At 42.8% G+C, this 27,347-nt stretch overlaps 1 protein-coding gene across 2 annotated transcripts in view; it reads left to right on the top strand.

Annotated features, from left to right (window-relative positions):
- Nucleotides 1-27,347, top strand: part of CALN1 (calneuron 1) — a 468,953-nt gene that overhangs the window by 73,335 nt on the left and 368,271 nt on the right. Inside the window, exon 2 of one of the 2 annotated variants that reach the window (XM_078154728.1) lies at nucleotides 3,310-3,430. In XM_078154728.1, coding sequence (XP_078010854.1) covers nucleotides 3,310-3,430 — 121 coding nt within the window. Of the gene's footprint in view, nucleotides 1-3,305; nucleotides 3,431-27,347 lie in introns of both variants that reach the window. The other variant, XM_021007064.2, reaches the window with a different exon arrangement.

Raw genomic sequence — 27,347 nt, 5'->3', positions numbered from 1 at the left:
TTGGAGCAGTTTTCCTTTATAAATTTATTTGTATTTTTATATATTATTTTTTCCAATTACATGAAAAAACAATTTCAACATTCATTAAAAAATTTGAGTTCCAAATTCTTTCCTTCCTCTCCCCTCTCCTCCGTGAGATGACAAGCAGTTGGTTATACACATTAAATCATGCAAAGCTCAGTTCTATATTAGCCATGTTGTGAAAGAAAACACAGATAAAAACCCTAGGAAAAACAAAGAAAGTTGAAAAAAATATACTTTGACCTGCATTTAGACTTCATCAGCTTTTTCTCTGGAGGTAGGTAGCATTTTTCATCCCAATTCCTTCAGAATTGTCTTTGATCATTGTATTGCTGAGAGTAGCTAAGTCATTCACAGTTGATCATCATACAGTGTTGCTATTACTGTGTAAAATATTCTCCTAGTTCTGCTTACTTCACTTTGCCTCAGTGCATTTAAGTCTTTCCAGGTTTTTCTGAAAGTATTCTGTTCATCATTTTTTTTTTTTGCTTTTTGGTGAGGCGATCGGGGTTAAGTGACTTGCCCAGGGTCACACAGCTAGTAAGTGTAAGTGTCTGAGGCTGGATTTGAACTCAGGTCCTCCTGACTCCAAGGCCAGAGCTCTCTTCACTGTGCCACCTAGCTGCCTCTGTTCATCATTTCTTGTAGCACAATAATATTGCATCACAATCATATATCACAACTTGTTCAGCCATTACCCATTTGATGGGCATCCCCTCAATTTTCAATTCTCTGCTACCACAAAAAGAGCTGCTATAAATATTTTTGTGCATGTGGTCCTTTCTCCCTTTATAATTTCTTGGAATATGATGTTTAGGCTCTTTTTTTTATTGCGATGTTCAGATAATCCAATAATCCTTAAATTTTCTCTTCTCAATCTATTTTCCAGGCTAGTTGTTTTTCCAATGAGATATTTCACATTTTTCTTCTTTTTTCCCCATTCTTTAGACTTTGCTTTATTGTTTCTTGAAGCTTCATGGAGCCATTAGCTTTCCCTTGCTCTATTTTTCAAGCAACTCTTTTCTTCAGTGAGCTTTTGTACCTCTTTTTCCATTGTGCCTATTCTGTTTTTAAAGGAATTCTTTTCTTCAGTAAATTTTTGTTGCTCTTTTACCATTAGGCCAATTTTTTTAAGGTGCTATTTTCTTCAGTATTTTTTTTTACTAAGCTGTTAGTTCTCTTTTCATAGCTTTCTTGCATCACTATCATTTCTTTTCCCAGATTTTCCTCTGCCAAGCAATGCTTTTTTTTTTTTAACTCTTCCAGGTATTCTTCTTGTGTCTAATTAACATTTTCTTTGAGGCTTTGCTTGTAACTCTTTTCACATTGTTGTTTTCTTCTAAGTTTATGTCTTGGTCTTCCCTGACAGTATAGTAGCTTTTTATGGTCAAATTCTTTTTTTGTTGTTTGCCGATTTCCCCGGCCTATTTCTTCACTTTGAATTTTATATTAAAGTTGGGCTCTGCTCACCTGGGGGTGGGGAGGCACTGTGCCAAGCTTTAGACTTTTTTTGTGCTGCTGTTTTCAGAGCTAGTTCTGGGGGTCTGCAAGTTTTTTGTGCTTCCAAGATGGTGTTATCCTGGGAGAGGTGTGGTCACTGCTGTCCTGGTCAGTGTTCTGGTCTTTACCCAAGAAGGGCTCCTGCTTCCCTGCAAGTACTATTGCTTCTTTTGGCCCTGGAATTGTGACCAGGTCCCCTGCTCCTTTGTGACTGATCACAAGTGATTCTCTACATCCTGGAACTGTACTCCAAAACTATATGTGGGCAATAGAGTTGCTGGTCAACGCCAGCTGTACGCAGTGCCAGCAAAAGGTCCCCTGTAATCTCTTTCTGACCCATTGTCCAATCCCCTTACCACCTCTGGGCTGAGAGTTCCTGAAGCTGCTGTTGCTGCTGTCCCAGATGCCTCCAAGCCCACTCCTGGTGCTCCTGCTGTGCTCCAGACCTGCACCTACCCCGGTGTTATGACCTTTTCTGTGGACTTCCCAAGTTGTCTTAGGCTGGAAAAATGTCTCCCTCTGACCTTTTGTTGGCTCTGCCGCTCCAAAATTTGATTTGAGGCGGCATTTTAAAATTGTTTGGAGGCAAACGTTGGGAGACTTCAGCTGGGTCCCTGCCTGTCCTCTGTCAGCTAGAGCTCATTTTAAAAGCACTTAGCATAGTGTTTGGCACATAGTAAGTAAGCTCTATATTAATGTTAGCTGTTATAGCTATTATTTTTGTTAACAGCAGTCATCTCACCAAAAGTGGATATTCAGACTTGGGGGCTATTGTAACATGGGGCTTATCATTTGTGTAGGGATTGGATGAGATGACCTCTGAAATCCCTCCTAAACCCCACACTCTAGGGCTGTGACCAAATAGTGGTCAGAGGTGAAAGCAGAACTAGAATGGAAAGCAGAACATGGAAGGCAAGGGAAGACCATTTCAAGAAATCACGGAGATGGTCCAAAAGGAAAAAAAAAAACCCATCTCAATGTCTTTAATAGAAAGGGAATGACTTTTTTTTTTCAGAAAAAAAATTTAAAAATGGAGGGACTAAAAGAGGGAAAGATAGGGCTAGAAACTGAAGCAACTTGGAGAGTGTTCAGTCCATGAGTAGTCAGGCTTTTTTCTGACCTTTCCTCTGTAATTGTCCAGTCCCACCTGCCATTATCTGAAGAGTATGGCAGTGCTGGCTAGGATCCAAGGATTCAGAGCCAGAGGGGTCCTGAGAGATGATTATGTCCACCCATGTGCTCATTGTGTCTATGAGGAAACACATAGAAGGAGGGCTGCATCTGGTGTCATAAGTCTTGCATTTGAATACCACCCTTGCCACTTATTACTTGAGTGATGGTGGGTAAGTTTTTTAATCCCCTACCTGGGCCTTCTCAGTTTCTTCCATCTGTAAGATGAGAAGACTGGAATAGATCATGTCTATGGTCCCTTTTGACTCTAAATCTATGATCAGATGACCCTTTAAGGCTTTTAATCAATGTCGCCAAACATTTATTAAGTGCCTCCTGTGTGCCAGTCACTGTGCTGGGTTCTGGGGATATAGAGACAAAAATGAGAGTCGTTGCCCTCAGAGAGATTGCATTCTAAAGGAGAAGACAATCAACATGCGTTAATTAAGGTCCTACTATGTACTAGGCATTATTTTAGGCTGGCGATACAAAGACAAAAAGACGAAATTGTCCCTGCCTTCAAGGAGTTGATGTTCTATGAGGCATTAAACAATGGAAAAAAAAAAGGGATGAAATGATAATTTTTTCCCCTTCCCCCCATCTCTTTTGAGCAGGGAGAAGATGCCGTTCCATCATGTGACAGCCGGCTTATTGTATAAGGGGAATTACCTGAATCGGTCCCTCTCTGCAGGCAGTGACAGTGAGCAGCTTGCTAACATCTCAGTGGAAGAATTGGACGGTAAGAGACATGCCCTGTTGAGGAGATTCACCATAGTGGGTAGGCGGCTGGAGGAGAATGGTCTCAGCTCTTGGTGTCTTAGTGGGGAGTCATGAGTGAAGCCAGGCTGTGGTGAATAGGGAAAGAAAAAAGTCAGAAATAAAATGCCAGGTGTTCTTTCCCTATTTAAGCCTGGCGACCCATACCATGTAGAAAACTCGCCTCAATAATAAATTAATGGAAGACCAAGGTGAATGATTTCCATCCCCAAGGACAAGTCCCTGACTCATTCAAGGGGCTCTCTCCCATGTTTTGTACTTCCCATGGTTCAATGAGCTGCCATGTTTCCAAATTGTCTTTATGGTGCATACCAGCTGCAGAGGAGGGCCAGACACTGGTGATGGCTGCCTCTTGGCTTGAACTGGCCTCAGCTTTGATTCCTGGCCAAGACTGGTGCTTCTCGGCAGCCATTTCTAAGTGGATTTGGGTGTGGAAAATAAGTCGGCAGCCTCCAACTCCGTTGTAAGACTTGATGGGAGGCAATTGGATGTGTGCAGTGGGAAGAGGGCTAGTTTTGGAGCCAAAGAGCCTTGGTTGAAATTGTAGCTCTGCTATGTACCACCTGTGTGACCTGCGACAGTCACTTCCCCTCTGGGTGTCATTGTCCTCATCTGTAAAATGGGAGTGGTAGGGTCGGGCTAGATGTCCTGTATAGTGCCTTCCAACTCTAACTATAAGATCCTATGACCTGGGTTGAAATCCTGGTTCTGCCACCCACTACCTACATCACCATGGGTAATTCACTTGGTCTCTTTGAATCTCAGTTTTCCCATCTGTAAGATGAGGGGGTTGTAGTAAATGTCTGCAGTCCCTTTGAGCTCTAAAATAATGATCCTATGTTCTCTAAAATCCCTTTGACACCTGGATCTCATGATCCCATGATTCCATGGGCATTCAGTGCTAGCAACAGAGGGAAGCAATCTTGAAAGAAGGATGGTTGGATGTCTTGTGTAGGGGCAGGATGATAACTATGAAAACACGTTGGCCAATTCCTTTAATCCCAAGCTTTGGGGCAGCATCTCCAGGGCTTGCAGGGTCAATGTTGTACCTGGGCTCTCCTCCTCATGGCTTCAAGAGCTCAGGTTACTCCTCAGGCCCCCCCCCCCGACATTTTCTCTTGAGTAATGGACCCTCCAGCTCATAAGGATCAACAAGTCAGAGATTCAGGGCTGGAACAGATCTTAGAAACTACCTAGTCCACCTTCATTTTTTGTTGCTATCTTTTCTTTTTATAAATCTCACCTTGACCAACATATTCCTTCCTGCTGCTAGAGAGCTAAAAAGTTTAGTAAAACCAATGGACATATCCAAAAAATTTTACATCAGTTGCATGCAGTGCTCCACATCCATAGTTCCCCACCCTTGCAAAGATGCTGGGAGAGACATTTTTCTTCTTTGGGGCCAAGCTTGGCCATTATCATTTTGCAGCATTTTTTCATTGTTTTGTTGGTCCACCCCGCCCTGAGTTTTCCAGAAAAAGAAACTGAGGCTCAGAGAGTTGAAACAATTTGTCCATGGTCACATGGTGTCAGAGGTAGGGAACTGAACTCAGGTCTTCCTGACTCAAAAACCAACACTCTATCTACTACGCTGTGTTGTCTTTATGAGCTGAGAGGTCTTTTCTAAGAAAATCCGGAAGGGTTCAATGAGATCAAGGATTCTTCACCTTTCTTTGTGTCTTTGGTAGTCTGGTAAAACCTAGGGCCTCTTTTTCAGAATAATATTTTTAAACAGTTGAAAAAAACACTGAATTTCAATTAGAGGTTAGAGGAAAAAGGCTGTAAAATTTTCCCCCCATCTAAGTCATGGACCATCTAAAATCTATTCATGTACCCCAGATTCAGAAGCCCGTTCTAGACCTTGGGGTTCTCCTGTGTTACTGAGTAGAATGCTCAGGGCACCAGGAAGCCTCTCTAAATCCACTAAAGACCAAACGATCTTGGGTCCAAATCATCTTTCCCTAATGCCTTCCGTCTTTTCCTGATACCTTTCATCATCACCATGTTTTATGGCAAGGACTCAGCCAAGGCTCTAGAGATGAGAAATTAGAATCACTGCAGATGGTCCTAATGCTGGTGAGTTTCATGGTCTAATCTAATGTGTTGTGCATGTGCACAGATCCAGGAGACGCAAAGTTATCTCCCCCAGATGGGAGGGCGGGGAAAGCTATCCCCATGGTGGGTGCGCCGTGCCAAGCAACATAGGGATCTGAAGTTCAGCCCGTGTGACGGGGAAGGATGGCAGGGGGAAGGAGAAGAAGGATGGCAGCGGTAGCATTTGTTTGCTCGCCTTATTTACTAAAATGTTTTTGGGGAAAAGAGGATGGGAAGAGGTTTTTGTTACAGAGAGGGATCCTTGTAATCCTAAAGTTGTGAGGGGGCGCTTGGACTCTGTGAGGATGGGGGAGGTCACACAGGTGGGATTGAGTTTGATTCAGAAGATCCTTTAAGAGAGGAATTCTTGGCCAGCCTTTGTAGACTTCTGGAGTAGTTTAGACTAGACCAGATCTTTGGAGTGGTGGAAAGAGAGTTGATTAGGAGTGAGAGGACCAGGGTTCAAATCCTACTTGTGATGCTTAACTACCTGGACCTTTGACCTTGCAAACTTAGTACTTGTACCTTTCTGGGCATCAGTGTCCGTATCTGTAAAATGAGGGAGGTCAGATCAGCTGGCCTCCAAAGTCTCTTGTGCCAAATCTGGGAGGACAACCTGGGCTGTATTCTTTGGCTTCTGTGATCTCCACCATGATGGAGACAGACTCTGTCCTCATTTTCCATGTGAAATGCTAGCATACTGTTAAATGGAAATAGGAGATCCAAGGACGGGATCATTAGCTTGTGGGGAAAGATGGAGGCTAGCCTCCTGATGTCCGAGCTCAGGGGGATTAGAGAACTAGGGGGACACAGGCAGGAGATGTTTCATTGAACCAAGCTGGTGGCAGTCTGGTCAGGTATATCAAATGTGGAGGACAGAGTGCATTCCCCAGTCAATCAGTTCAATAAGTATTTATTACCATGTGCCAGACATTGGGCTTAGGCATGCAAGGATGCCAGGACAAAAATGAAACAGTTCCCATCCTCAGGGAGCTTATATTCTATCAGAGGAGACTATATATCTATACACACATGTATATTTATATTGATATGCGCAAAATAATTACAAAGTATTTTTTTTGGGGGGAGGCACAGCGTCTGGGGAGGGGAATTAGGAAAGGCCTCATGTTGATTTTGACCCTGGAGCTGAATCTTGAAGGAACTCAAGAGTGAGGATGAGGAGGGTGTGCATTCTAGACAGAGGGGGCAGCCAGTACAAAAGACATGGAGATAGGAGATGGTGTAAGAAACAGTAAGAAGCTGAGAAGGGATACCTGCCTTGAACTGAGAGGTGTTGGAAGTAAGGGTGGGAGAGCCGGCTAGGAAAGCCATGTACCAGCTGAGATAACTAGTTAGATAGGAAAGGGCCAGGCTGGCTTAGGAAAAATCTCCTAGTTTAGGGCTATCTTACAGTAAAATTCCTGGGCCTTATAACCCCCTTATGCTAAGTTTATCTGGCTTTAACCCCTTTCTCTTTGTTGCTAGTAAAATATTTTCTCCCAAAACCCCATCAATGTCTCTGGCATCTTGGGGAGAAAGGCAAGGGCTCAAGAGTAGGCCAGGAGAATTTAAGTAGAGAGTGGTATTTCTTGGTGGATGGGCAAGGCCCGGTAGCTACAGCAGCAAGATGAAGGGGGCCACCACCTCAGTGGCTTCAGAGTGGAGAAGACCAGCAAATAGAGGAAAAGCTGAGCTGGGAATAGGTCTAGAGCACAGCAAGGCTGTGCTTGCCTGGGGCTGGACATTCAAAAGGGATGGGGACAAGAACAGAGAAATGAGGAATGGAAGATACTCCAACTGCAGACGGATTCCTATTGGGTCCTCTATGGCTCTGAGTTCTAGGAGTGAGCATTCTAATAACTTTGCAAACCTGGGCTTGGTCTACCCTCCATAGTGAGAGGGTACTGCCTCGGTGTTTCCACTTGGCGTCGAGATCTGGACAGATAGTACTCAGCTAATGAGTATAGGGATATTATGTATATTAATTATATATACATAATATAGTGTATACATACATGCATATTATATATGTCTATAATATACACACATATACATATACAAAATAATAATATATGTGATATATAATATATAACATACATATATACATAATTAATTATGTATAAACACAATTATGTATACATATAATTAATTATGTATAAACACAATTATGTATAAACATAATTAATATAAACATAAACATATAAACATAAGTATAGGAATGAATTATGACCCCCAGGGGAGGGGCGCATCTGAGTGTGTGCCAGAGAACCAAGCAGTCCCTTTGGTATAATTAGGTCAGTAGTTTGAGCTTATATTGTACAAAGGGCACTGAGTGGGGATTGACCATGGGGGCGGGTCATGCTTGTAGGGTGCTGACTCTAGAATTGGATGGGACCTCAGAGTCCATCTAATTCAGCTCCCTCTTTTTACAGAGGAGGAAGCTCATTAAACTTCTACTGAGCACCAACTGTATACTGAAGTACTGTGCTAGGTGCCTGGAATCTTAGGATTGTAGATCCAGAGCCAGAAGGGAGCTCAGAGACCATCTAGTCCTTCTTCCTTGTTTTATAGATGAGGAAAGACAACAAAGATTAATTAAGGACTTACTGGGTACAAAGGCACTGTGCCAGGACCTGGGAATCTTAAGATCATTACTGGCTGATGGTAACTTATAGCCTTAGCTATAAGTTATAGCTATAGCTTATAGCTGAGTAACTTATAGCCTTAGACAATTGCCTAGGACCCTGGGAGATGATGACTTACCCAGGGTCACACAATGTGAGAGGAAGGACTTGAGCTCAGATTATCCCCCCCACCCTCTTAATCTCTTTCCATCCTGCCCTGTGGCTCTTACATTAGACATACTTCTATGGAACAATGGAAATGTTGATGGTGCATATTAAAAACTGCAGACTCCTCTCTGTCTCTCAGCTTCAATTTTCTCAACTGCAAAATCAAGGGGTTGAAGTACATGACCTCTGAGGTCCCTCCCAGTTCTAAACTTGTGATGCTACTGATCTTTGCCGGGGGAGCATTCTCTTCCAATACTTAGTGGAGGGAGAAAGGGGCTCTCCTATCCTCTGGATCCTGGCCACACCAACTTCTACACAAGACAGGCAGCTCCCTCACCAGCTTGGCATTCTCTGCGTCGGCATAAGGTAGAGGCTGTGACCTAGCCTGATGCACAGAAGTAGTCACACTGGGGATCCAGAATGTTCCATTTGGGAACAGGTGATACATGCATAGCATGGGATGATGATGAATCAGCAGTAAGTTGTCCTAACAGCCCCCAACGCAATTGGTGGCCTTGGGGCCAGGTTTAAACCTGTTTAATTGGATTTAGTCAGGGCTGCAAACCCTCCTCACTGCCCCAGGGCTGCTTTTTGGAGTCACCTCCCTGGGTGAAATCTCTCCAGCTCATCCATCAGCTGAATGTTCCATGCTCTCCTGGAGACAGGCCATTTGTTCTCTGACTTGTGAGATGGAGGCTTATTTTTAGTAGTATATTATTATTATCATTATTATTATTACTACTATTTTCTAATAGGGGCAATACATGAAGTTGTGGTCCTAATCACATTTCCTTCTATGTCCCATTCTGTGTGCAAAGGTCCTGGGTGAGCATAGCCGAGCATGTGCCTTCTGGGTTCCAACCTTGGCAGGCAGAAGGCATCAGCCGGGCAGGTTTAGGAAACAGATTGGACTGAATCAGCCTCAGATGACTGTGTTCTTCAGTTTTTAAAGAAGCTAAAGTTTCAGAGCCTTGAAGTGCTTAGGGATCTCTTTGAGACTCTTGTTTCAAGCCCTCTTGGGATTGCTGCTGGCCTTTAATCCAACAAGTATTTATTAAACAAATGCCTACTATGTGCCTGGCACAGAGGCAGATTAATGTGGTTAACAGGCAGGCTCTGCGGCAGAGGGGAAAAATCATTGACCCTAAAATAGGGGTAATTAATTTGTTTGTATCATGGCTTCCTTTGGCAGTCTGACTATGGACCCCTTCTCACAATATGGTTATGTTGCCTACATGCACATTTAACAAAAATGCTTGATTTCAGTTAGAGATTAATGAAAACAAAGATGTTTCTCCCACCGAAGTTCATGGACCTCCTAATATGGACCCAAATTATGAACCCCTGCCCTAAACGCAGAAGACCTGATACTTGCAACCTTTGTGACTCTGGGCAATTCAACTAACCTCGTTGGATTTTATCTATAAAATGAGGGATCACCTCAGATCCTAAATCTGTGATCATAGGATCCTGTGACAGAAGGCTGGTCTTGGACTGAAGATATCATGAGTTCAGTCAGAGCCATGCTTCTGACACATATTGGCTGGGTGACCCTGGACGAATCACTTAGCTTCTCAACGGATCAGGCAACTCTCTAAGCTGCAGAGAAGTTACTCATCTGTACTGGTAGAGGGTGTTTTCTTACTGAGATTCCTATGATGACCAAATCATGGATACAGATTTTTTAAAATGTGGCTAGTTTGTGTTAGGTGGTGGGGTACAAAGACAAAAATGGAAACCACTGCCCACAAGAGATTATATTCTATTGAATGTAGAGTTTTATCTTCAGGAAGAGGAAGCTATATAGCATCTCAATTTAGTTTCTATTTTGTGGGTGGATGCGAAGGTATCTTTGCTGGTCACATCTCATTGTACAGCAGGTGGTTGGTGCCCTGTGGAGGCCACTGTGGCCTCATGCTCTTGGATGGTGACATAGGCACATGCCCATTAAATATCCATCCATTACTAATGAATGGACGTTCTCATGCACGTGGTTGGTGGGGGGAGGTGGGGCAGATGGTCCATCCATAGCTACCTGCAGTGAAGGGAGAAAGCAAGGAGCCAGCCACTTATCCCTGATTGACTAAAAAAGGACCAACCCTTTGGGGAACATCCTGGCCTGCTCATCATGTCTTGACTAGCGATCCCTTCTGCAAAGGTCTTTCTTGCTCACTTTTTCCTTTATCCATATCCATATCTATTGCTGGACCTAGGAAGAACGAAGTGATGGGAAGCTACACTAGCCTAAGCGGAAGGGAGTTGGTAACTTTGGTATTGTGGAAATAGCATTGGGTTTAGAGTCAGAGGATCTGGGTTCAAATGCTGACTCTGCTGCTTATTTTGAGTAAGGTCATTCTATTAACACTCATCTATTAAGAGGAGTCTAATCTCTGAGTGGAAGGAGTTTTCACACCTATGAAACCATAGATCTTTGATGTACTGATGTATTGACCTTGAACTCCCCCTCTCTGCATTTTGGTTTTCTCATCTGTAAAATGAAGAGTTCAGTGGCATGTTTTCCAGTTTTTTTCTAGCTCTAAAGCTTATGAATAAACAAATTGGAGCAGAAAATTCTGCAAAGGGCCATTCATATATCCATCCATTTATTCATTAACTTATTCATCTATCCATTCATTAATTCATCCATCAGTCCATCCATTTATTTATTTATTCATTCATCCATCCATTCATTTATCCATTCAGGAATTCATGTATCCATTCATTCAATAAATATTTATTGAAGATCTAATTGCAAGGATATCCCTGTGCTGTACTTTGGGGGATACAAAGAAAAGTTGCCTCTGATACTTGCCCTATACAAACCCCTGGTCTAGCTGAAGAAATAAGAAATATGTTCATTAGCTAGCAGACTGATTGGAGAGCTCCTCCAAGATCCTTCATTTAAGAAGAGAATCCAGGATAGCTTGGTAAACCGAGTAAATAGGGAAAACCTCCCCCTTTCCCACCCAGCTTCTGGACTTCATCATGTCCCTGAGCCAGGTGCCCTCCCCTCACTCTCTCCCCTCTTTTTAGCTTCTATTTAGGCATTGCCTTCCCCATTAGACTGTAAGCTCCTTGAAGGTATAGACTGTCTTTTGTCTTTGTGCCTCCAGCACCCAGCACTGCGCCTGGCACATAGTAGATGCTTAATAAATGTTTATTGACTGACAGCAGGTGCTGGAACCTTGCCATGGGAAATGTTGGGAACAGGTGGGTCTTTCCTGGCACCCCTCAAAGCCACCTACTCCGACTCTCCTGCAGGCTGGCCCTGCATGTAAACCAGCCGATGGAATTCTAGTCTAGGCAGCCCTTGGCTCCCTTGGTCTTCTGCTCTCAATACAGGGGCATCTCTCCCTGTCATTGTCCAGCCATCCCAGCAGAAGACACTCTGCTATCCATTATCATGCCCCTTGGGGAGCTCTCCCTCCCTCTTCCCTGGCTTCTCTCTCCTCCCTTGAACTGGAAGGGATCTTAGAGCTCATCTAGGAATGTCCTCTCATTGGACCTTTGAGAAAGCTGAGACCCAGAGAGCTTAAATGATTTGCCCAGAGTCACACAGGATGTAAATATCCAAGCCAGGCTTTAAACTCGAACTCCAAATCTAATGCTCCTTCCTCTGTGCCACTTAAGTGGCACTCCACTCTCCTCATTTGGGTAGTATCTTCTCATCTTTGGTATCTCCATCCTCATCTGAGCCCTGCCTTGCCCCCCACACCCCCATACCTCTTCTTTTCATGCCCCCGTCACAAAAGGAAGCTTTGGTGGGAGCAGCCAGCTGTTTACTAGTACTAGCTATCTGGACATGTCGTGACACATCGAAAGAGGGCAGAGGGCATGGATTCAAATCCTGCTTCTGATCCTTATTACTTGTTTGACCTCAATCAAGATACTTAACCTCATGGGCCTCAGTTTTCTCAACTGTAAAATGTAGGGGTTGGACCACACGGCCTGAGTTCCCTTTCAGCTCTCGATCAATGATCCCGTGAAAGCATCAGTCTTATAACATTAAGTAAATATTTAATGCCTGTAAAATTCATACAAGGAGACCAGGTGGCTCAGAGAATAGAACCTTGAAATTGGGGTCAGGAAAACTTGTTTTCAGCTCCCACCTCAGACATTTACTAGTTGTGTGACCCTGGGAAAATCTGGGCCTCAGTTTCCTCACCTGTAAAATGGGGACACAAATATACATAGTTCTTAACTCATAGGACTTTAAAAAAAATTTTATTATTTTGGTGAGGTGATCAGGGTTAAGTGACTTGCACAGGGTCACACAGCTAGTAAGTGTTAAGTATCTGAGGTCGAATTTGAACTCAGGTCCTCCTGACTCCAAGGCCAGAGCTCTATTTACTGCACCGCCTTGTTGCGTCTACTCATAGGGCTTTTGAAGATCAAAGGAGATAATGTACAGAAAAGATCTTGAGCAGAAAGACTGAACATTTAAGTTGTTCAGTCAATCAAATGGAAAGCATTTGTTAAAGACTTACTGTGTGCCAGGCACAGTGCTAAGTACAGGAGAAGTGCGTGTACACTTTTGGGTGATGATGACATTGGAAGACTGATTGGGAACTGGGATGCTTAATAAATCTTTTAGTGGGCTGCTGTCTATTTTTAAAGCTCTATGCAAGGTCAGGCTCTCTGTTCCCTTTTAAGATATGAGGCCCAGTGGAGTCCCTGAGGCAGCATGCGATGGCGGAAAGAGTTATAGCTTTGGAAATTGATGATCTGGGTTCAGTCCCTGGCTCAGCCCCTGACTAGCTATATGACCTTGGGCAAGTTATCTGTAAAATGGGGACAAGCAGGGTCTCCTGCTTCCCTAGTGCAGGGTGTTGTGAAGAAGCTGCCTGGGAAATGAGAAAGCACCTTCTGAATATGAGCTAAAGAAAGGAGGGCAAAGTTCTGCAGCAAAGAATGGGCTGAGGCTGTTGTGCTGTGCTCCAGCCCACCTGTGCCTTGGGGTGCCCAGAATTTCCTTTTAAAGTCAGCCCTTGCCTTCACTTTCTTTCTCCCCCACTGAAGATGGTTTTGATTCTAAAAATCCGAAGGCACATTCTGCTTGCCCCTCTGAGTCACTCGCCCACTCGGGCTCTGTCGACAACAGGATCAGAGGGAGGCAGAAATATTCTCATAGTAAGAGGGGATCCTCACAACTGCTGCCTGAAGAGAAGGCTTATGCATCTGTGCTCCCCTCTCCTGGGAAGGAAATAAAACCTGTGTACCTCAAAGGCCTTCCAGGCGTCCTGTGATCCCAGCAACGTGGGGATGAGGGAAAGATTGCATGGTACCTGAGCAATGCCATTCTTCAAGAATTGTGATTTTTAAATTTTCCTTCTGTAGTCTCAGACTGTCTCTCCATCAGAATAGGGATGAGACCTGTGGGTTCATTGTTATCAAGAACTCCCAGGTGAGGGAACTCTCTCTTTTAATGCAGGTCACTGCCTTCTTTGTGACTTTTTGAGAGCACCGAGAGACTGTTGACCCTGACTTGGCCAAGGTCACATGGCCAGTGAGTGTCACAGCCTGGTCTTCCTGGTTGTGAGACCAGCTCCCTATCCACTAAGCCACACTGCCTCTTATGGCCAGGAGAAAGTCATTTTCTGTGAACTCTTGGGCCTTATCCTTGGAGGGAAGTAGACATTTGTTCTAAGCACCTTTCTCCTTGAAAAGGGACGCTATTGTATGAAATTGTGCTTTGGAAGGTTGCCTCCATTCACTTTCTCTGCAGATTGATTGGGCCAGGTGTCACTGGCAGGTGTCAAAGACTCAGAGAGTATTAATCCAGGCCCTGGGAAGCCCTCTATTTACTCTAAGGCCATAGTGATGCTTCCCGAGACAGGCTGAGAAGACCCACTTAATGAAATGAAGTGGCCTCTGTCTCAGAAGCCCTTTCATATTCAATCAATCAAGCAACCAATATGCATTTATTAAGCACCTACAATATGCTAGGCACTAGAAAAGCACTGTGCCTTATACGCATGATCTCGAATAAGCCTCACAATGACCCTGGGAGGTAGGTGTTGTTGTAACTGAGACAGGGGAACTGAAGCAGACAAGGTAAAGTGACTTGCCCAGGGTCACACAGCTAGGAAATGGCTGAGGCCAGATTTGAACTCGGGAAGATGAGGCATCCAGACTCCAAGCCCACGCTGTGAGCGCTATGGCACCACCTAGCTACCTGTAGATGCTAATATGATCCCCATCTTATACTTGTCTTGTTTTCCTCTGTTCCTGCATTCTATTACCTGGTGTGGTCCTGGCTCTTTGGTGTGATGGTTCAACCCTGATACCTGCCTGCCTGCCTTGGCTCTCCATTTCTGAATCTTGAAGCCTTCTGGCCACACCTGACCTCTAAGTGTCTGGACCCATCCTCAGGTCATGTCCTATTTCGTCAATTAAAAGGTCAGAGGTCTAGGGGATTACCTTAATTTTTGTCTTTTAATACCCATCACTTAGCACAGTGTTTTGCACCAAGGTACTTAAAAATGCTTTTTAATTGATTGACTCTGGAAACAAGGAGCCTCTGTTCAAATCCTACCTCTGGTATTTGTAACATATATGACCTCATGAGACTCAGTTTCTTCATCTGTAAATGAAAGGGTTGGATGAGACAGCCTTTGAGCTACCAGCTGTAGATCTACTGAGGAGGAAGAGAGGAGAGGGCTTGGTGACAGTGAGTCCCAGGCCCCTGCTTTCTTCAGGAAGAACCAACAGGGTTATAGCTCAGTCAGGGGAAACCAGAGGGGAAGCACTGGCCTTGTGCTCTCAAGGACACCTCTCACATGCCATAAAGACATGGCTTTGATTGGGAAACGTTTTCTGGGCTTTGAATGCCTTGCATGCTAGGACTTCTAAGGCACACTTCCAAAGGACAAGTGGTGGTTTAAAGCAAATCCCATCTATTCAAACAAACTTATATGTCCCTGGGCTAATGACGCAGAGAGGGGATGGCAGTGGGGAAGGGGTGGCTAGAGCCATGAGGTCTGTTGACAAGACTCAATTGACAAGACTCCAGTACTTGTGCTGGACAGTGCCTGGCACATAGTAGGTGCTTAATAAACATTTATCGATTAATTGAATTTCTGTTGCTTGAAGAATGATTGGCAGCTTTAAATACTCAGAGCCAAAGCTCTCACTTTTCTTGATTTGAAATCTTTAAGTTGGGTTTCCACAAGATTGTAGCTTCTTGGCATGGTCCATGAAACTCCAATTTGAGCTTTGGTAGCCTGGTCTTCTCAGTCTTCTATGGAGCATACATTCACAGTTTCCTAGCTGTGTGCTTTATCCCTGAAACCCCCAGGGCTTCTCCAAGCCCATCTGGTTAAGATTTGAAGCGATCTTTGTTTTCCCACTTCCTTGGAAGATATAAAACTCTGGCCCGTGTTAATGGCCCCATTGCACACAGGGTTTATGGTGGGGCTGGAGGACTAGTAGTGAGTTTCTGCAAAGCCCTCAGAATCCATTGCCCCAGCACTTATTGATGGGTAGGAGTTTGATGTGACTGTATTGTTGGGGAGCAGGGGATGGTGTCTAAGCTCTTGGCCACAGTGGATTGGCATAGCTAAAGGAGGGGAGAAACAGCTGTCTATACCAGGTGGGGAGGCTGGACCTTTTGGTTTTGCTGCTAATCCTTCACTGAAACGAGCCACACGGAGTCCAAGCAGCCTGGGCCATCTGGGTTTTATTTTCAGTCTCTTCTGCCTGCCTAGAGTGGTAGTCGGGGGATGGCAGTGAATACCCTTGGCTGTGTGTCTCCAGCCTTTTGTAGGAGTTCTTTGGGAAGTTGAGCTCAAAGGCAATCTGGCCTCAGGGACGGCTAAAGAGTTCAGCAAAGTGTAGGAAGACATGGCATAGCCCACCTTTGAGGCTTATAAGCCTGCTCACATCAGACCTTAGGTTTTTTCGTGGTAGCATTTCTTAGTATTCGTGGACACAGAGAATTACTGAGTGGAGAGGGATCTCAGAGGCCTCTGGTCCAACTTGTACCTAATGGAAAATCCTTCCTATTACACCTCCCAAGTACTTAGGTAATCTTTGTATGATGACCTCCATTGAATGAGAGTCCATTGTCTTCCAAGGCCATCCATTCAATTTTTGGTAAATTAAAAAAAAATCCCTATTTATTAGCAAACTTTTTCGGACATCAAGGCTCAATTTGATCATTTTTGACCCAGCTCCCAACTGCTCCTGGTTCTACTGCCTGAGGCCACCCTTCTTGCACAGATCCTTCAGATCTTCAAAGGCAGCTGTGATATTCCTTCCTCACTTCTTAAAGCTGAGGACCCTTCTTTTTGTCAAGGAAGCTTCTGTGTTCTACAATGCTGATTAACTACAAGATTGTGAGGAAAACATTTTGTAAAGTTTATAGTAATGGTATTTATATTCACTTATTATTATTTTAACTAGGCCTGTGATGTGTGTGTGTGTGTGTGTGTGTGTGTGCGTGTGTGTGTGCAAGAAGCTCTTGGTGGGAAATTTCTTCTACCAACTGTTATTCAGCGTATTCTCTGTCCCTTATAGTCTTAGGGTCAATATTATTATTAGCTTTAATAGTAACAGTAGCAGCAGCAGCAGCTATAGCAGTACTAGTACTAGTAGTACTTTTGGTACCATTTATGTATGAAAATTAAGTTCTCTTTTAGGATTCTGTAGAGGTGTTTCCTGTTGCCATAAAGGTTACTTTTGTCTGAACCTGTTTCTGTTATGGGTAAATCAAGGCTGAGGGTATGGAAGATCAGACTTGTGACAGTATAGGTAGAAGCAGAGAATTCTCTAAAAGGCCAAAAGTCTGAGGAAGCAGGTTGAGTCAGACAAATGGCCAGTTTGCTGTTATTTTCTGAATCTTGTCCCTTTATTTAATACCAGTGCTCCCAAGTTAAACTGTCACTCCTTCCTCTAAGAAATCCAGTTTCATAACCTAATCCAATCTGTAGCTTCTGCTCCTTCACTCACACCTGAGGAATCTGTTCTTGCCTTTGGTTTACACTCTATTGGTCTTTGTCACAGGCACCAATCTTTCTCTGGGCAGGTGGGGAGGCCTGGGGAAGAGTGGCTTGCCCTAATCACAGGCAAAATGAAAGAAAAATATTATTCTTGAGCTGAGTAGTCACTTCTGGTGCTAGGAATGAGGTTCTCTTGGGACTTTCCAAGAAATTAGTCATTTTAGGAACTCTATTTTTCTCCAGTGTCTGAACAGTCAATATTGGGGTCGTTCTGCTTAGCTGTTGGCCAAGGTGGGACTGTATTTAGTTCCATTTATTGATGAGCTACAGAATTAGTGGGGGGTGGGAGTGGGAAGATTGGAAGTATTAGTATTATTATTACCTGTGGAGGGGTAAGAAAGAGGGGCCCTATATCTTCCTTCTTTTGGCATGAGTACCTCATTGTAAAATGAGCTGTCACATTCAGTTTCTTAATACTTACACATTTACATTATCTTGCTTTGCTAACTATAGAGGAAAACAAAGTTGCCTTTCTCTACTTTCCTGTGGTCAATTATAGATTAATAAGCCCCTGCCTCACCCCCAAGACCTGGTCTTATTGCCCTCGATTTCCCCCATTTCCAATACTGCATATTTTGATAGGTGATTGTATTCAGAGATCGCTTGGCTCACAGAAGAAAGATAGTAACCACCCAAATTCTGTCTCTTGCTATGTCTTGTAATGATGCTTCTCTATCTCATCTGTACCACAAAGCTGTGAACTGTGGTCCTTTCACTATGGAATATGACAAATGTTGGTGTGCCTAAAGGCTGTGGTCTTTTCTTCTTCGTGGACAAGCCATAGCTCTACCCCAGCAAAATAATTCTTGTGGAATCGTTTTTATGGCCCCCGAGTCTTAGATTGAGTTTGATTCTGAAGGGAGATTGTCTTCAAATTTGGGAGTCCTTGGAAATTGTTGAGTGAAACATGAAGATAAAGATTCCACTGTTCTTCTAATTTAGATCCATAAGGAATTATGATGTTTCTGGGGAGCTCTTTATAGGGAAGGGATCTTTTGAGGGAAGGATCAGAGATCTAGATCTGGAAAGAACCCTAGGGGTCATTTATCTGACCCCTTTTTATTTTACAGATGAGGAAACTGAGGCCTAGGAAGACTTATCCAAGGTGCTTATTCAAGATCTTACAGGGAATTAGTTCCAGGAGTAGCATCTGAACCCAGATCCTGTGGCTCCAGAGGCAGCTAGGTGGTGCAGTGGATAGAGTGCCTGGAGTTAGAAATATCTGAGTTCAAATCTAGCCTCAGACACTCACTAGTTGTGTGTCCCTGGGCAAGTCTCTGTTAGCCTCAGTTTTCTCATCCGTAAAATGAGCTGGACAAGGAAATGGCCAACCACTCCAGTAGCTTTGCCAAGAAAACCCCGAATGAGGTCACAAAGACTCATGCATGACTTAAAAACAACTGAACAATAACCTCGGAATCCAGAACTGCTGTTCTTTGCATTGTAATGTCTTGTCTCCTTTGATAGCATCCTCTCTCTCAGCTTGAGTGTGATTCTTATAGAAGGCAGAAAAAAATCAGTCTATAAACTGAGACCTGGTCTGGGGCCTGAGATGCCCATCTAGCTAATGGCCAGGTCTTCCAGATGGGAGCTCAATTGGCCATAGCAGGATGGCGACAGAGGCATGAGCGTCTGCGGGTGACTGTGGCCACTTTACCAGTGTTTGGGAACTTGGCGTTTGCTTAGGAATCAAGCACCCTTCCAAACCCATCAGCTGCCTTTAGCTGTAAAGACTAATTCTCTCTGGCTCCTGGCCACACTGCTCTATTGTTCAGGCCATTATGGAAATATACAGCCACACACAGTTATGGTCTCTGAAGGATAGACTCTCAAAGAGGCAACATTAAAGCAATGGTTACCTGCCAGGAATTAGGAGAGCTTAAGGAGACTGTCTGGGCCACTAATGAAGAGGTTTGATTTCCAGTTCAAGCTATGTTGCTGTTGTTGCTGGGGAGGCCAGGTGGAGGGGTTGGGCTTTTGAACTCCTCTTAGGGACACCTTTATCCCATCCTATCTCTGCACCCAAGAGGCCAGTTGCCTAACATGAGACTGGAATTTACAGGCACAGATGGTGGAAGGTGAGGGGGCATAAAGTTTGATCCATGGCACTTGGAATCTCCACCATCCTTTGGTATGTGTGTGCACAGGAGATGAGTGGAGGAGAGAGAGAGACTAGCTCTTCATAGCTGTTTTATTTCCTATTTCCGCTTTCATTTTGAGGGAAGGCAGCTGAACGGGAAGGCAAGTTCATATATGTCTCTTTTCATATTCCCTTTTAAACTCTACTTTTTATCCCTTTTCTTTCTCATTCTTTCTCTCTTTTCCAGACCCACTTCCCTCCCCTTCTTCCTCTCTCTCTTTCCCATTCTTCTCTTCTTTTAGAGGTTGGTAGGTTTAGAGCCAGAAGAAACCTTAGATGAGCTAGTATCCAAAACTCTCAGTTGACAGATTAATAAACAGAACCCAGAGAAGTTGAGACTTGCCCAAGATCGCTAGTAGCAAGCAGGCAGTCATGATTAGAATTCAAGCCCTCTGATTCTAAATCTAGCCAATTTCATACATCAATCAATAATCATTCATTAAGTACCTCCCACGTGCCAGGCACAGTGCTAAACACTGGGGTTGCAAAAAGAGGCAAAAGACAATCCCTGCCCTCCAGGAACTTACAATCTAATGGGGAGACAACATGCAAACTAATATATGCAAAGTAAGCTGTATGCAGGACAAATAGGAAATGATTAAAAGAAGGAAAATACTGGAATTAAGAAGGGTTGGAGAAGACTTCCTGTAGAAGGTGGGATTTTTGTTGGGATTTAAAGGAAGCCGGGGGTGTCAGTAGGCAGGAGAGGAGGGCGAACATTCCGGGAATGGGGAACAGCCAGAGAAAATACCTGTAAGGAGATGGAGGGTCTTGTTCATGCGACAACCAGGAGGCCAATGTCACTTGATTGAAGAGTATGGATTGAGAAATAAGGTGTCAGAAGACTGGAAAGGTAGAAGGTGACAAGTTATGATGGGCTTTGAATACTGAGCATTTTACATTCGCTCTTGGGGTGATAGGGAGCCACTAAGCTTATTTTGTGGGAGAAGGAGATGACATGGTCAGACCTGTGCTTCAGGAAAATCACTTTACTGGCTGGATGGAGGAGGGATTGGAGTGGGGATAGATTGAAGCTGGCTGAGCTACCCACAGGCTAACATTTAAGTTGGGATATGAAAAAATTAAAATTTTTCTATCAGCATTAAGTACTGAGGTGTCTGCTAAATGATGAAAGGATTAGGACCCTAAGTAGAAGCACTCAATGTGCACACAGAATGAGTAAATAAATAGTAGTGTAGCTCTAGAATGCATGAATAAACATTGGGGCATCTTTTTATTTCCTGGCAATTCCTTACATTTTTTGTACTTTCAACTTTTAAATTATGTCCAACATTCTTCCCATTGTGTTACACTGCTTCCTCTTCTCATTCCTTCCTGTCTTTTTTCTCCTCCTTTTCCTTTCTTCCACTTTTCTCTTTATTCTCTCCCCTTTTATCTCTCCCCTTTCCTTTCTCCTTCTCTCTTTTTTTTTTTTTTTTTTTTTTTTTCTCTTCTCTTTCTTTTTCTTCTTCTCTCTTTTTTCTCTTCTCTTTCTTTTCTCTTTTCCTTTCTTCCTTCTCTCTTTATCTTTTTCTTTATTCTCTTCCTTTCTCCTTTTTCCTCTCCTTTCCTTCTCTTATTGTCTCTCTTCTCTCTTTCTTTATCTCCTCTCCTTCCTCTCCTTTCTCTTCCTTCTCTTGTCCTACCTCCTCTTCCTCTCCTTTCTCTTCCTTCTCTTGTCCTACCTCCTCTTCCTCTGTCTCTTCTCTTTGTGCTTTCTCCCCATCTCTTTTTCATTCTCTCCACCTTTCCCTTTCTCCCTCCCTTTCCTTTCCCCTTTCTCCTTCTCTCTTATTTCTTCTCTCCTTGCTTTCTCCTGTAGAAGCACCAGCAGAAGTGTAGCCTTTTCCCTAATGCCAGGGGAAAGTGCCTATAAGCAGTAAGTTGCTTTATTTGAGAAAGGGAAGGTTTTCATTTTAGAAACACTGCCTGCTATGGGGGAAGAGGTGACAATTCGCAGCCAGCATTGCCTGAGGACCCCTTTAAAATGCTGCAGCTGCCATACTGAAAGCTCCTGGCCATTTCAAGACCTGCGTGGCGACTATTTAAATCCAGCCGGGATGGAGATGGGGAAGTGGTAATATAGTCATCCTTTGTTTCAGGCAGCACCCCAGTTCTTTCCTGCCCTATTTCATAAAGCAATGGTTCTTCTTAGAAAGTGGAAACGGCACTGCTTTCAGCATCAGAGGACCTGGATTCAAATGCATCCCTTGCTATTTACTAGCCATGTGACTTTGAGAAAGTCACTTCCCTTCTCTCTGCTTCAGTTCTCCCATCTGTAAAATAAGGATAATAATGGCACCTACCTCACAGTGTTGTTGCGAGGGTGGAATGAGATGATATATGTAAAGGTACTTTATAAACCTTAAAATGTTAGCTGTTATTTATTACCTCTCTGTGCCTCAATTTCCTATAAAATAAGGGGTATGGGACTATATACTCTTTGAGGTTCTTTCCCTCTGAATCTTATGATACCAAATTCTTCTAGTTAATCAAGTATTTTTTGAGTAACTACTTCATACCTAGGCAGAGCCCTTTGCTATAAATGATGGCTCTGGCTCGGTCTTTGGAGGGGCTTCCATTATGGGGAGAGAGTAAGGGAGCTTTCCTCTGTGCCTCTTCCAACCCCTTCACAGGATCATAAGTTCCAAGCTGGAAGGTGCTAGTACTTTAGAAGTTGGTGAGTCTTTCTTTCTTTCTTTCTTTCTTTCTTTCTTTCTTTCTTTCTTTCTTTCTTTCTTTCTTTCTTTCTTTCTTTCTTTCTTTCTTTCTTTCTTTCTTTCTCTCTCTCTCTCTCTCTCTTCTCTCTCTCTCTTTCTTTTTTCTTCTCTCTTTCTTTCATTCTTTCTTTCTTTCTTGTCTAGGCAATGTGGTTAAGTGACTTGCCCAGGGTCACACAGCTAGTTAAGTGTTGTTTGTCTGAGGCTGGATTTGAATTCAGGTCCTCCTGACTCAGGGCCGGTGCTCTATCTACTGTGCCACCTAGCTGCCCCGTGAGTCTTTCTTGTATTACTGATGAGGAAACTGAGGCTCAGAGAGATTACATGACTTGCCTAGGGTTACTGCTGCATTTCAGTCTAGAGTTTCAATGGAGATAAAGCATGCGTGCATATAGACATATATGCGCAAACACACAAATTCAAAGCATTTCATGACACACAGAATGACATGGGCAGTTCTCAAGGTGTGGAGGAAGGGAGGGAGGGATAAAATTTGAAACTCAAAATTAAAAAAATTAATATTAATATTTTTTTTACATATAATTGGGAAACATTTAATGAAATAAAAAAAATAAGAAAGAAATGGCATAGGCAATTGTGTGAGATATGGATCAGACGGCTAAAGAAGGAGAAATATGTCTCTGGCGTTCCCCAGCAATCTATAGCATAAAGGCAGCTCTCCTGAAAAAGTCTACCTCTGTTGCCTCCAGTTACCAGTTATCCCAGGCACTGGGAACTAATCAGCAGAGTTTTATGCCACAGTATGTCCAAGGCCCATGCCCTATAATCTCTTTAAGGTGATTTGTGAAATTTGCCACATTGACCATGATTTTCCCTGATCAAGCCCCTCCCCCTTATGTATGTGTTGTCTACCCAACTTACTTATGAACTAAGAGCTGATCCATGTCTTATATGCTTTGGTGTCCCCCAGAGCACTCAGTTAAGTGGCAAGCATTAATGAAGTGCCAGCTCTATGCCAGGCAGTCTGCCAGAAGCTGGAGATAGAGAGAAAAACTGAAACACTGCCTGCCCACAAGGAACTTATGTTCCACTGGGGGAGAATACATATGTATAAATAAGTATATACGAAATATCAAAAGTATATTTATATACTTATACATGTATATAAATAAGTATGTATATAGTAGAGACAGAGGAATTTTTGCGGGGGACTTCACCTGGCACCTGGGAGGGGAGCATCAGGAAAGGCTTCATGCAGAAGGTGTCACATGAGGAGAATTTTGAAGGAAACAAGTGACCCTCTGAAGCTGAAGTGAGGTGGAGGTGTACTCCAGGTAAGTCAGAGAGTCCGTGCAAAGCCACTACAAATTAAGACTTGATATATTGTTTTGTTGATTGTCTAGAAAGTGGTAATAAGGCAGACCAATCAATCCATAAATATTTATTAAATGCCTTTGAGAGACAGTGGAAGATAGAAGGACCTAGCATGCTATTGTCCATGGGGTCACAAAGAGTCAGATATGATTGAACAACAAAAATGTGCCAGGCACTGTGCTAAGCACTGGGGATATAAAAAGAGTCAAAAGACCATCCCTGCCATCCAGGAGCTTACAGTCTAATGGGGGAAACAAATATATACAAAGCAAGATATGTATAGGATGAATGGGAAACCATAGAGGGAGGGCACTAGAATTAAGAGGAGTTGGGGAAAGCTTCCAGGAAAAGTGGATATTAGTTGAGACTTAAAGGAATCGGGGGGGGGGTCAGTAGACAGAGTAGAGGAGAGAGAGCATTCCAGGCATGTGGGGGGTAGCCAGAGAAAATATTAGGAGGTAAGAGATGGAAGGTCATGGAACAACCAGGAGGCCAGTGTCACTGGATGGAAGAGAACATAATGGAGAGTAAGGTGTAAGAAGACTGGAAAGGTAGGAGGGGGCCACCTTATGAAGAGCTTTGGAGAGATGGATGTCAATCATTTACTGGCACACTGCTGCTTCTATCCCTTATCAAAGTCACTGATAAAACTATTCAACAATACAAGAATAAATAAATAGAGATTTCTTGGGACACTTTACCAGAAATCTCTTTCCAAGTTGGCATCAACCCAGTAATAACTCTACTTTGGGTCTGCTCATTCAACTGGTCCCAAATCCACCCAATGGTGGCATATTCTAATGCATGTCTATCTTATCTACAAGAAGAGTGTCAGAAACTTTGCCAAATATTTTTCTAAAAACTTAGGGATATTCTTTCTACAATGTTTCTCTAATCTACCACTCAAATAACTTTGCCAAAAAAGAATACAACTAGTCCTCTTTGGAAGAGGCCATGCTGGTTCTAAGTGATCATTGCTTCTCTTTCTAGTTGTTCACAAACATTCCTTTAATATTATGCTCTAGACTTTCTGCCAAGAGTTGAAATCAAGTTCAGTGACTTTTTGTGTATAGACTGTGTCCTTCTCCCTGTCTCTGTCTCTCTATCTGTCTGTCTTTCTCTCTCTCTTCTTAAATTTGGATGAAAGTTGCCTTTATTCAGCTCATTAGCATCTCTTATATTCTCCAATATCTTTAAAAAATCACTATCATTTAGTATTCTCATCTGCTAGCTTTTTAAATAGTATTTTATTTCTTCCCCAATTATATGTAAAGACAATTTTTAGCAATCATTTTTACAAAAATTTTGAGTTCCAATTTTTTTCTCCCTCCACTTTCTCCTCTCCCCTCTTTCTAAAATGGTAAGCAATCTGATATAGGTTATACATGTGCAATCATGTAAAACATTTCCATATTAGTCACAGTTGTGAAAGAAGAAAGAGACCAAAAGGGAAAAAAAAACATGAAAAAAATAAGTGAAAATAGTATGCTTCAATCTGCATTCAGAGTTTATCAGTTCTTTCTCTGAATGTGGATAACATTTTCCATCATGATTCCTTTGTAACTGTCTTGGATCATTGCATTGATGAGAAGAGCTAAGTCATTCATAGTTGATCACACAATGTTGCTGTTACTGTGTACAATATTTTCCTGGTTCTGCTTATTTCACTTTGCATCAGTTCTCACAAGTTTTTCTGAAATCCTCCTGCTCATCATATCTTATTTCACAATAGCATTCTATTACATTTGTTTGTTTAGCCATTCCCCAAATGATGGGCTTCCCCTCAATTTCCAATTTTTTTTTGCCATCACAAAAAAGCTGCTATAAATATTTTTGTACATGTATGTCCTTTTTCCTTTTTAATGATCTCTTTGGGATACAGACCTAGTTGTGGTATTGCTGAGTCAATGGATATGCACAGTTTTTTTAGTCCTTTGGGCATAGTTCCAAATTGCTCTCCAGAATGGTTGGATCAGTTCACAGCTCCAACAATAGTGAGTTAGTGTCCAAATTTTCAGACATCCTCTCCAATATTTATCATTTTTTTTGTCATATTAGCCAATCTGATAGGTATGAGGTGGTACCTGAAAGTAGCTTTAATGTGCATTTCTTTAATCAAAAGTGATTTAGAGCATTTCTTCATATGACTACGGATAACTTTGATTTCATCATCTGAAAACTGCCTGTTCATATCCTTTGACCATTTATCAATTGCGAAATGGCTTGTATTCTTATGAGTTTGACTCAGTTCTCTATATGTTATCATCTGCTAGCTTTTTAGGTACCTTGCAATGTTCTCCTAGGCCCAGTGACTTGAAGATTCTTCAAAGGGAATTAGATACTCTCTCTTCATTTTCTCCATGTTAATTATTTTTGGCTTATCCTTCCGAGTCTGAAGATCATTCCTCTTTGCAGAGAAAACAGAAGCAAAGTGAGTTGAGTGGTTCTTCCTTCTCTTGGTTGTCCATTATCATCTTCTTGTCTGTCATGGGCCCTAGTTCCATCTCTTGTTTGATCTTCCTTTTGTCTCCAACATTGTGAGAAAACCCATTTTGCCATTTTCCTATTCGCCTGCCACTCTTAGCTCATTCTAACTTCTATAACTTCTGACTGTTCTTGTAAGGCTATGGCACTCTTTTGTATTTATCCTTCATTATCCATAAGTCTTCCAAGAAAGTATTGTAAAAATTCAATTTGGCCAATGAGCTCCCTGTGCACTCATATCTCTCTTCTCTTTTCTTCTCCTAGCTTCCTTGAAAGTCAAGGTCAACTGCTAACTGCTGTAGAAGTCCATCCTGAGGCTCCCTTCCCCTGCAGAATACTTTGTATATTTGTGGCATTTGCTTATCTCTGTACATATTCTTTCACCCAACTGAACAAGCTTCTTAAGGGCAAGGACCATATCAGAGAGGCATGAATGGATAGAATACTAGACTTGGAGTCACAGAATGTCAGAGTTGGAAGAGGCCTCAGAAGTAATAATAATAGCAATAGTAATAGCAATACCTAGAATTTATATAGTACCTGCATTGTGCCGGGCATTGTACTAAATGCTTTACAAAGATTATCTCATGTGGTCGTTATAGCAACCCAATGAGTAGGGGCTATTTTTATCCCCAATTCACAGCTAAGGAAACTGAGGTAGGCTGTGTTTAAGTGACTTGCCCAGGATCACACAGCTGATAAGTGTCTGAGGCTGATTTGAATCCAGATCTTCTTGATTTTAGGCCCAATGCTCTATTGACCAAGGGGATGTCCAGCTCTTACTTGAAGACCTACAGTGAGGTAGAACTTGCCCCTTCCCAAGGCATCCCATTTTATTTTTGGAGCTTTAGGGTTCTCTTTGCATCTTTTACCCACTGCTCTTTGTTCTACCCTTTGGGGCCAAGCAGGAGAAGGAGCATGGCAGACCTTCCAAAATTAGAATTAGTTAATCAACAAATGTTTATTATGCATCTACTGTGTGCCAGGGACTATGGTAAGGGTTGGAGACTTGAAGACAACAATTATATATCTTCTGAGTCTTTTCCAAACAAAACATACCAAATTCCTTCTATCAATCCTCATATATCTTGAATTAGAGCCCAAGTGCTCTCCAGGTTGTCAGTTTCACTCCTAAATTATGGTACCTAGAATTGACCAAACTACTCCAGATACTGTCTGACAAGGGCAGAGTGCAGAGAGAGGATCACTTTCTTATTCCTGGAAAGACTAAAGGGACGTAAACAATACAGATCCTGGAATCAGCGATACCCAGAATGCTGATGGAAAGTCGGCAGATCTACAGTATATAAGAGGA

The sequence above is a fragment of the Phascolarctos cinereus genome, unplaced genomic scaffold (genome assembly GCF_003287225.1).
Source record: "Phascolarctos cinereus isolate Bilbo 61053 unplaced genomic scaffold, phaCin_HiC Scaffold_5;HRSCAF=322, whole genome shotgun sequence".
NCBI lineage: Eukaryota > Metazoa > Chordata > Mammalia > Diprotodontia > Phascolarctidae > Phascolarctos > Phascolarctos cinereus.
The sequence above is the reverse complement of the archived record's forward strand: the minus strand, read 5'-3'. Positions and strand labels throughout refer to the sequence as shown.